Source organism: Ascidiella aspersa, chromosome 9, assembly GCF_963924565.1.
Source record: "Ascidiella aspersa chromosome 9, kaAscAspe10.2, whole genome shotgun sequence".
NCBI classification, from domain to species: domain Eukaryota; kingdom Metazoa; phylum Chordata; class Ascidiacea; order Phlebobranchia; family Ascidiidae; genus Ascidiella; species Ascidiella aspersa.
In genome coordinates, this window is record NC_139455.1 from 14,708,485 (window position 1) to 14,720,121 (window position 11,637).

The window sequence follows — 11,637 nt, forward strand, 5'->3', positions numbered from 1 at the left end:
TATTTTACCACAGCAGCTTTAACTTCAAATGCTGGAAAAAAGTTTGACCCACTTCAAATTGAATTCAAATTTTGTGTTTTTCACTTCGGTTAATATATCTGCACATGAAAACGACTTTCTTTGGTAGACGTTATGTCACACTGTGCCGTGAGACCATGCCGCAACTTTTTCTGAGGTACACTATCGTGCGTTTTCCGGGGGTACTTTTTATTAATCAGTCGATTAAAATCCAAAAAATATACATCTCAAAAATAGGCATTTTGACCTTATGCCAGGTGTAATTTTATAATGGTTCTAAAACGTAACTCATTTTACCTTTCCGCAGGAAATCACATATCAAAATATTTTTTTTAACTGACTTAACTACCAGGAGTATAAACTAAAAACAGCGTTTTCAAACTTTACATCAAAATTGAAAGGGAGATTACCGTATGCTTGAAACCCATAAAGTATGATTGTAAATTAGCATTTTGTGATTATATAATTATTCTTGGTAGCTGTTTCGAAAAATAAATTAAGCAAAAAATTATGAAGGACCATTTTCATTTTTGAAATCTAAAAGTCCTCTTTTGTCTAATCAGCTATACCCATTGTAAGGGGGCACAATTTTTCGGAACTTTGATATTCCAGAAATTTTTAGGAAGTCTGCAACCGCAAAATAAAGAAGATTAAGGAATGTAATTTGTAAAACTGCTACCTTCGGACCATTTCATTATGAATCACTCTTTTTTCTCTTGGCTGCCTAGGTTCTTGTGATGTTTTCTATTGTTGATTGGCATATATTTTGTAGTTGTGCCGCCAGTATTATTAAAGCTCTGTTGGTATGCCGCAAGTGTAAAAAGGTTCGCTTAGCACTGACTTAGGTGATCGTCATTTCATGATTTTTAAACCATGAACTATGAAACAAAAGTATAGTTTTGTAGTTCCACCCTAGTGCTTAGAGTAATTTACTTCAAGGCTTACAAATAAATGCGATACCTCTTTGTTCTTGAAGCATTGAAATGCAAAATGCTTTGCCTTTTATTTATTTCTAGTAAAAAAATTCTTTATATGACAGATATGTTACAGAATAGTTTACGCACTAATTAGGAAATAATGTCTGACCACAATACTCGGATTGCGATTGTCAATTCTGACAAATGCAAACCAAAGAGATGCAGACAGGAATGCAAACGTTCATGTCCTGTGGTCAGGATGGGCAAGCTCTGTATTGAGGTTACTCCTGCAGAAAAGATTGCTTGGATATCAGAAGAGTTGTGCATAGGTTGTGGAATTTGTGTCAAGAAATGTCCGTTTGAAGCAATTTCAATTATAAATCTACCCAGCAATTTGGAAAAAGATACAACTCACAGGTATAGTGCTAACTCTTTTAAATTGCATAGACTTCCTATTCCACGGTCTGGAGAGGTTTTGGGTTTGGTGGGTACAAATGGAATTGGCAAATCAACTGCATTAAAAATTCTTGCAGGAAAACAGAAACCAAATCTGGGTAGATTTGATGATCCACCAGATTGGAATGACATTTTAAACAATTTTAGGGGCTCAGAGTTGCAAAATTATTTCACAAAAATTGTTGAAGATAACCTGAAAGCGGTGATTAAACCGCAATATGTGGATCAAATTCCTAAAGCAGTTAAGGGTACAGTCCAATCCATGCTTGACAAAAAGGATGACACTGGCAAACAAGAATACTATTGTGAACTTCTTGAACTTAACCATGTTTTAAAAAGAAACATCTCTGATCTTTCTGGTGGAGAATTACAACGATTTGCAATTGCAATTGTCTGTGTGCAAAAAGCAGATGTATACATGTTTGATGAGCCTTCGTCATATCTTGATGTAAAACAACGATTGAATGCTGCATTAGCCATTCGCAGTCTAGTCAAGACAAGCAACTATGTAATTGTGGTAGAGCATGATCTCAGTGTACTAGATTATTTATCAGACTTTATTTGTTGCTTATACGGTGTGCCTGGTGCATATGGAGTGGTAACCATGCCTTCCTCAGTCCGTGAGGGTATCAACATATTTCTAGATGGATTTGTTCCCTCTGAAAATCTAAGGTTCCGTGAATCAGCTTTGGTGTTTAAAGTATCAGAAACTGCAGATAGTGAAGAAGAAATAAAGAAGATGTGCCGGTACCGCTATGGTAACATGGTTAAGAAACTTGGAGATTTTGAGCTCACTGTAAAAAGTGGTGAATTTACAGACTCTGAAATTATTGTCATGCTTGGAGAAAATGGTACAGGGAAAACAACTTTTATACGAATGATGGCAGGAAAACTTGCACCAGATGAAGGTGACTCGGTGCCAACTCTCAATATCAGTTACAAGCCTCAAAAAATTAGCCCAAAATCTACTGGAACAGTCCGTCAGTTGTTTCACCAAAAAATTAGAAGTGCATATATACATCCACAGTTTATTACTGATGTCATGAAACCACTACTGATTGATGCAATTATTGACCAGGAGATTCAGAATTTGTCTGGAGGAGAATTGCAAAGAGTAGCTCTTACTCTTTGTCTTGGAAAACCTGCAGATGTTTACCTTATAGATGAACCTTCGGCTTATTTGGATTCTGAACAACGTATTGTTGCGGCGAAGGTTAGTAGACATAGTATTAAACTTACTGTTTCAAAATTTATTTAGTTGTAAAAAGAGAAATGTAAAGCTTCTCCTTTATTTATTTTATTTTATAACTTTTTTAGATAAAATATTACTTATCAACTAATAATCCAATGCTTTTTTCTCTGAATTTTATCAAATAAATATTTAAAAAAATACTTGGTTTACTGGTAATTTAAAATACATTTCCTACAGTTTTTTTTGCCACTTTAATAAACAAAAATCTTTACACACAATATTTATATAGGTGTAGAAATATTCATTTTAAACTGTTATTTTATGAATTTAGTATAGAACTCATTGTCTTGTTTTTCTTCAAACTCTTTTATACAGTTGTTAAACAAGTTATTTGCAGTCCAAGTCCAATCATTTTAAACAAAACAGAAACTTGGGGTGATTAGCCCCTAAATAATGATAAACTGTCCTGTAAAATAATGTATGTTTATATTCATGCGTACAATTTAAGAATCTTTTTCTCATAAATTATGACCAAATTTGCCACATTTTTAAGCATTATTTCCCATTACTGGTGGGGCGTTTTACTTTATATTCTGCAAGTTGAAATTACCTATAGCTACAGCCTATAACTGCCACATGGCAGAAAAGTTGTGTTACGATTTACGAATTGAGCTAATACTAGTGCCTAAATGTGCGCATATTTTTTTTAAGTAATTCAGTCGCTAGGTCAAAGCATATTATGGTATTTTTTTTTTTATTTACTTTTTATTAAGTTATTATAATTAAACTAATAAAACCATTTAATGGGCATTCTCGAAATGAGTAAATGTCACACTTTTGTTGTTATATTAATGAATGAAATTAATAAATCACAACAGTTCAATTTATCTTACTTATACAAAATCCCCACATCAGGGAATTTTGTGATGTTATATACTTAGAAGTAAAATTTAAGGCCTTCTGTAAAAACAAAATTCTAGTTCTATGCATCTATTGAACAGAATAATTTACAATTATACTGATTAAAATCTGGCATCTCCACCCGGAATTAACTAGTCCAGTGGTTTCCAACCAATTTGGTGTAATGGATGTTGGTCCATTAAGTATATATATAATTTTGTGGTGTGACCGCACCCCTTTGGATGGTTAGGCTGAGGAACCCCCAACAAAACCAATTACAATACAGGGGTGGGTTTAAGTAAGCAAAAAATTACACTCGCCAAATTTTTGGCACGCTGTCTGCAAATTTCCGTCCTAGCGCGGTCATTTCTTGGGTTATCGTTAACCTGTATTTTTCTATACGTAAACACCAGATTGTAAACTTTAGATTTTGCGCGGGAGAGACAATTTTGCAGCTTTAAATTGCGCCGCTGTAATAAAGTTATCTGTAAAATTTGCACGGCTGAAAATGCAGTACTATACTGAAAAACGTTAGCGCGACAAAAGTTTTGCGCGTTTGACCGATTTTTCGCGGCTGACTGAATTTTACGTTGACTTTACATGAAATGCGCGGCTGTGACCGCGGCCGAGCGGGTTCTTTCCAACCTATCATAAACATTTGTTTTTATAAAAGTTTGATCATTTATTTTTATGCATGGATGAACAAATGAATGGTTGAACAAACAAATGAATATTTTTTTTGTATTCTGTTTTTTCTGTGCTTCAAGTACGTTTCATCCAGGTTGCTTCGCGCCACATTTCGCCTAACACTATAGTTACTGTTTGAACAGATAAAATAATGACAAAATAATTGTAAATTTACAACTAAACCATTTATTCGCTGAGTTAACAACCATATGCATCAGAGGTTCTGTGCGGCGCGATGCCCTATAGTGGGTCGTTTCTATTTTCCAAGGGCGTCCGCAATGGTTTTGATTCGTATCTATCTTAAATACGGTATAAAATATTTACATACAGTTATTCAACATACTTAGGTAGACTAATTACTAATGCTCAGCTGTAGTTACACAAGTAGGCGATATTTCAAATATCGTAGTGTTCAGTGGTCCGTTATAGTCCCTCAAAATATTAAAAAAAACATTGCTTACAAATATTATTATAAGACATTTGCTTTGAACTTATTGTTACCCAAAACTGCACGTCCAATAAACTTTTCCAAAGGCGTCAACGACGTTGAAGTTAAACAATAAACCACATAACTGTTTACCACTGCAGCAATTACGTTATTGATTGTTCGCCAGTAAACAAACTTTGAACGTGACTTCGATTAACCTTATTATTTGTGTAGTGTTGAATGTATTTGCACCTTAGTGTTTAAGAAAATAATTTTAGTGGTGGCGCTTAACACAAGTTGTCCTGCACCAACTAATTACATTTTTCGCCAGTCGGGCGAGTGGGTGTCAATCAGCACTCGCCAAGAGCAATTTGTACTCGCATTGGCGAGTGGGCGAGTGCTTAAGTCCAACCCTGCATTAAGCAAGAACCCTTAGGAGGGCACCTGATTTCAATAAAAAAAAAAAAAAATTTTAGCTGAATTTGAGCACAAAGTCCTACAATTTACTTTTGGGTTGATCTCCAATAGTTTTATTTTGGATGAGGTCTTTAAAGATTAAGTACACAACAAAAATGTGCACATTGTTTGACATAATGTAATTTATCAAGGCAATTTTGCCAAAAAAGTTGTTAAGGTCAGTAGTGTATTTACCCACCAACCTTTTTAAAATAACCTACAGTCAAAGTCAAGTCTTCAGCCGAATTCTTTACTTCTTTGGGTATGCCTAAAATAAATATACTCAAGCCAAGAAACTATTTTCAGTGTAAAAAGTTGGGAAAAATTAACCGTCTTGGCAAAAATTATATTCAGTAAAGGTATTTGCCTGTGTTGTAATGACTTAAGTGCAGTTAAGTCACTGTTTTCAAAAACTTGGCTTGACTCGGACATTGGGGCAAAATGACTTGATTGGCTCAAGTATTTTGAACAAATGGCTTGACTTAATTCCTCCTTTTACTAATCTTACCCAATTTTACTAATCTTACAAAATAACCTTCAATATATTAACAACAGTTATGCCTAAAACTTATCACAAACAAGTTTTAATTTCAAAAATCACTTTTATTAGAAAACAGAAAATCAATTGAACTTAAATTGTATAAATTAGAGATAAATGCATACAAACAAACATGGTGAAATGATATTAATCTTCTACTATTTTCTTACCTATTTATTTTTTAAATGTGTGTTGAATTGTATTTTCAATGTTTAATCTTTGACATAAGACATTTACTCAGCTCTATAATCAAGTTGTAACAAATATTGTTTTGCAGGTGATTAAAAGATTTATATTGCATGCAAAAAAAACTGCGTTTGTGGTTGAGCATGACTTCATCATGGCTACCTACTTGGCGGATAGAGTAATTGTGTTTGATGGGACCCCATCAATAAAGACAACTGCCAACCATCCACAACTACTACTTGCAGGGATGAATGCCTTCTTAAAATCCCTTGAGATTACTTTTCGTCGAGATCCAAACAATTTCAGGCCTCGCATTAACAAACGAAATTCTGTAAAAGATGTTGGGCAGAAAAAAACTGGACAATTTTTTTTCTTAGAAGATTAAAATAAGATATTTTTTTGAACTGTTTTATTAGTTTTTTTATTAAGAAAAAGATTTTTGCTATTATGGAAAGGGGTATTGTAAGTTATTTGGATTGTTTTTTTGAATGTGGGTGAAAAATATTGCATCTAATTTATGTATTTTATTTCATTTCTAACACACTTTAAATAGCAAAAAGCTGTATAAAGAAATGAAAGCATCTTATATACCGGATTTTGTATGCTATGCTAGGTTTTCTGGATTTTGCTTCTTTTTCCAATTGAAATTAACTGTCGTTTTCAGCAATTTGATTGAGGAGTACAATTGTAATTAAAAGTTGCTATAATGTTGTAACGTATTCCTTAGTGTGTTTATATGGAAGGCATAGTTCATTAAACACTGTACATTTTTTGCAAAATGTATAAAAATGAGGACACTTGTTATGGCAAATTACCTGTCCTTCTGGGTTAAAAAACAAACCTCTTCTGAAATAGGCGCAACAAAAACATTTTTTATAAATAGGATTTTATACTGTTTCAGTTGAATAGGGTCATTGTCTATACCAGGGGTCGGTAACCTTTTCCTAGTCGCGGGCCAAATTCAACCGCAGAAAGGTTTCGGCGGGCCATAATTTATTTTTACTGACAATTTTGTGAAAGCATTTCATTATAGCAACTTTTGATTGGGGCGGACCTTGGGTTATTTTACAATTGAAAATAGGTCTACTGTTTACATTTAAGAAAGGGCGGTATTGAGTGGCCACACGCCTTCATAACATGATCACAATGAAAAGATTAAATAAACGTACTTTTGGAAAATATGTTAAACCAGTGGTTCTCAAACTTTTTAAAAAAATTACGCAACGGTCCCCCCAATTTTTTTTAAATTGCTCACTGTCCCTTGAAAAAATGGTGCTCTTTCACTATTGTACGTGAAAAGTTATGCAAAAAAAAAAAATAATAATACCGCTTACCACAACGCATATTGTTTGGGTGAGGGTGGGTCAAGTAATATTATGTTTATTATTAATAATAACTTGACCCACCCTCAACCAAACGCTAACCCGCAACCTAACCCAAACAATATGCGTTGTGGTATGCGGCATTTTAAGAAAAAAAAATTTTTATTAATTTTTACGTACAATAGTGAAAGAGCGCCGAAAAAATAAACCTATAAACACAAAATAACGCGTTGTTTTTAATGGTATCAAAATGGGGCGGGTGCACTTGCTTATTTGCTGTCAGCTCGGCTATATCACCCTTAACCGTTCTAGCGAATCACTTTATTTGAGCAAAGCAATCATGTACAATTTTAAAACCGTTGCCGCACAGCTCACAGTGGCAACGCAGCAGCTGTAAAAACGTAATTTTCATTAGAACAATGCAAGACTATGACGTCACAATGCACAATTTAACTCGAAGCGTACAATTACGTGAATGAACAACTAATCAGGTTGTTTGGAAAAGTAAGTTGCCTGAAAATTTTAATGCACAGAAAAAAATCTTCTTTAGGAGCGTCGTGTTGATTTTTTGTTAGGTGCTTCGCGGTCCCAGAAAATTGTCTCGCGGACCCCAGTTTGAGAACCGCTGTGTTAAACATAAATGGTAATCTAGTTTAGTGTCTAATTTTAGTAAAGCCATGGAACTGTTGATACTATATTTATATTTAAAAGATATAATGTGCTATCACAATAAAATGAATTCAGATATAAAAAACTCACATTGTTATTAGTTCCAGGTCGGGATGTCTGATACTTCATATTTCATACCGATATTTTTGAGCAGGCCGTTTAAACATTCCCAGTGCATTTACAGCCGTTACCTGTGACGTAAACAATGGATTTATGACAAAAACTTTATTGCTTAAAGACAGGCTTCTCTGCCAGTGAGCTCTCCAGCTTTTTAGGTGGGCCATAAACGTTTTTAGCTGGCTATTTTATTTTTGGTTTTTGACAAATTTTCGCCAATTCCGTTTACCAAACAAGCACTATACAAGCAAAGATGCACTTTTATTACGGTAGCATTTTCGAAATCAATTGGCGTCGCACAGACTGGAGTAATCACTAAAAATGTCAAATATGCTTTACAAAAACTAAAAAGTGGAAATTAGCGTTCGGGGGCGCGAAGAATTCTACAGAAAACCGATATTTTTAAATTCGAAATCCTATTATAAGTACACCCTCAATTTTTAATTTACTATTTTATAATATTTTTTAATTTCAGACGACCCTAGGCTTTTCCTAGTTACTTGCTTTATTGAAGTTAGATTCGTTAGCGCAACAATGCTGTGCAAAACTTTGACAAAAATTTAACTACAGTTAACAAAACTCAGCAGGATATTTAAAGTGGTTTTATTAAAGCTGAGCCGAGTATTGTTTTAAATTCCTGATTGTTTTCAAAAATCAACAATCTATTGTTCTATTGTTTAGTTCAGTGGTTCTCAACCTTTTTGTTCTCGCGACTCCTTTTCAGTTTTCAATAACTTGCGCGACCCCCCAATTATAGTGTGTGATGCATAAACCTGGGAAATACAAATCACATTTTAAAATTGAAAAAATTCAAAAAGGAAAAAAATCTACGCTAGGATTGCATCAAAATTTGGCTAAAATGTGCTATGCACGTTGCACAACAAGCTAAAGTTACGGTTTGAGCCAGCAGGGTTGTCAGATGATGGGTTAAATATTAGGACACTGTTGGTGGGAAATTCAGATATTTAAGGTCAAATAATATTAAGCATGTATCTAGTGCGAGACTAAAGAGAATCAATGGAGGTAACTCTTCTTGGTGAGCAGCCAAAATTTTATACAAATTTACAAAAAAACGGTTAGTCGTTAACGGTAGTTCAATAATAAAGCTTTCTGTAAATTCTATTTCCTTTTGCTAAAACGGCCAAAAAATGTTATTACCGGAATTCTGTTGATGTTTTAGAAAAACCTATGCAAAAGTATGATACCGCTGACAAGTAGAAATACTTTGCCTGTCACCTATTGTAAACCTAGCACAAATTTTATTGTAAGTTAGCCTAAATTTAAATTTGGTACTAAAGTGGCCTATACTTCATCTGACGCTTTTAGGCTGCACAGAAAAATTGTCGAAATACGCCAAATAATCGCGCGAAGCGCGAAAACTTTTTTGACTTTCGTTGGTAAAGTTGGTATAAACAATTTTGGAGGCCTCTTGAGCCCGTGGATTTACTTTATCCCACAAAGTTCCAAATAAATTCGGCCAAATAGAACAGAAAGCTTACTGTCCTAATAATTTAAAAACCGCCGAACACAGCAGTTAAAATTAAGACAATTTATCGTTTTTTGCCCGAATTTTGTAATGGTGACGTCATAAACGCGACAGGATCACTGCAGCAAAAGCCACGGAAAGACGAATGGTAGACTGGCGTTGCTTTTGTGCATTCTATACTGTTAAACTTTTGGTTCATATTGCTTGTTTCTTATGAAGTTTTTCTTTATCAAACACTACACGGCGACCCCCCCCCCCCCCAGACAACCCCTTGCGACCCCCAGGTTGAGAACCACTGGTTTAGTTGCTTTAGTGCAGCGGTTCACAAACTTTTCTAAAAATTTGCCCGGAGGACCCTTTTACCCTCTGAAACTGCTGCACGGACCCCAGTTTAGGAACAGCTGCTTTAGTGTCCTTATATAGGCTTGAAACTTACATTATTTTTAAAGGAAATAACCACTAGCTAATTGAATGCGTCTGTTTTAAAATTGAGACGTAATTTGAAGTTATTGAGGTTAATAGACCTAATTCACAAGGTTTAACTGAATTGCTAATTTGTTAGATATTAAACGCAGCCCTACCCCTAAACCCGGCTCTTAAACCCTAATGTCAAACTCCAAATCATACCCAATGCTATTATTGTGATCCTTCAAAAGGTGAGATGCAACGAAGTTTCCTTTCGTTGCGGTCGTAATAACGTGCGAGTGGCCATTTTTACGTGTTTAATTAATCGTTTTAAGTAATTAACGAACAACAAAAACATGCGCCCCTTTATTATTTCTTGTCTAATTATCAAAATTGTCATAACGCATCCTTACCAAAAACATCCTGTTGTATATTTATCAAAATTGTAATAATATATCTATTTATCAAAGAGCTTTATGTGTCTAAACTCGAAAATGTAATGTTGACAATTGCTACTGTGTGCGTTTTTTAGTGAAAACTTCCGGTAAATTGCCAGTGCCTTGCGAAACAGTTCGGCCACTTGTTCACAGATGACAAATAGCAAAAATTGACGCATATCCTTCCTTATATTTTACTAAAATGTGCGACTTTAAAAATCGCCGCTTTGAGAATTGGCACATTAGCCGCATCTCAAAACAATGATTGAAATTGTGTTTACAGTTAGAGAAGCCGCTTTTCGTGTACTAATATGGGCAGATTCTAACTTCCTTGTAGGAGATAAGTTGAGAAAGAAAGGCGATAAGCCAACACCCGTGTGACGAAATTACTATTAGATAATGTAACATTTGCCGTGTCATTGCTGCGTCATAATCTTTTTCTCGCACAGAAAATTTCTCTTCTAAGTTTTGTGTATAAAAAGGATTGCTTACAAAAATAAAATGTCCAGTTCTCAGGATCAATTTACAAGTTGTTCTGCTGTTGAACCAATCCAGTCTTGTCTAGCCAATACAGTGAGTGGTTGTGTTGCTTGCCGGCTTCTGGCTGGCCAGCTCAACACCAGCCAACACAAACTTTGTGGATTAGTAATCAGACAACAGCAAAACTTATTGAAGCAATAGCGAGGTTGATTGCCGAGGCAAATTAGTTTAATGACACTTGTAAACAAACCCGCATGCCTCAAATTGGTGCCCCGAGTGAGGAACGAACCACCTACAAGCGACCGCCTAAAAACTATTATGTTTGAAACCTGCAAGAAGCTAGCTGTTGGAAGAATTGATCTCGTCGAAAGATACATCGAAAGACGCTCCATATCGTCAGCAAAGCATTTGCTTGGATTACGGAACACTAAATATAAACAAGCGTTGCCGATAAAGACATCACCACCGTTTGGAATCATGGAAAACGAAACGGAATTATGGATTTCACAATAACTGATTCTGCCTAGTTTATCAGGTGAAAATCTATTATACTTTTAATATATATATGTATAATTATTAAAATACCGACCGAAAGGTCTGTAAATTGTTTTTATGCGACTGTTTATCAAACCATTATGTATCGCATTTCGCAAATTATGTGTAGTCTATATCTATGAAGTCTAAGCTTAAACGTCGATCGCACGATCTTTTGATAAATTTTAAAAGAGCTTAATTTTTGTGCTTGGAGCTCAATAGTTTGAAATCAACGCGTTAAACTTGAGAATCACGACTTAATTTTGTTGCGCACGAAATAATTTTGTGTTAAATTTCCGAACAATTGGTACGTTTTGGGTTTTTGTCTGTTTTTCTCTCATCACCCAGCCGCGTTTACACACGAGTTTAAATACCTCGTATCAAAGAGCATAATGATTTATCCACACGTG

The 11,637-nt window shown here is 34.8% G+C and overlaps 1 protein-coding gene across 1 annotated transcript; it reads left to right on the top strand.

The window, feature by feature from the left end:
* The first annotated feature begins 1,061 nt into the window (after window positions 1-1,061).
* Window positions 1,062-7,025, top strand: LOC146133154 (ATP-binding cassette sub-family E member 1-like). The gene is made up of 2 exons (XM_083396565.1): window positions 1,062-2,604; window positions 5,869-7,025. Exons 1-2 carry the CDS (start codon window positions 1,096-1,098, stop codon window positions 6,160-6,162), a joined length of 1,803 nt encoding a protein of 600 aa, XP_083252691.1. The 5' UTR covers window positions 1,062-1,095; the 3' UTR covers window positions 6,163-7,025.
* Window positions 7,026-11,637: the final 4,612 nt, after the last annotated feature.

Bases quoted from the DNA above. Each gene is read 5' to 3' on its own strand.
- LOC146133154 (XM_083396565.1), top strand. From the start codon at position 1,096: ATGTCTGACCACAATACTCGGATTGCGATTGTCAATTCTGACAAATGC. The intron at 2,605-5,868 runs GTTAGTAGACAT...ATTGTTTTGCAG, and splicing joins AACGTATTGTTGCGGCGAAG to GTGATTAAAAGATTTATATT.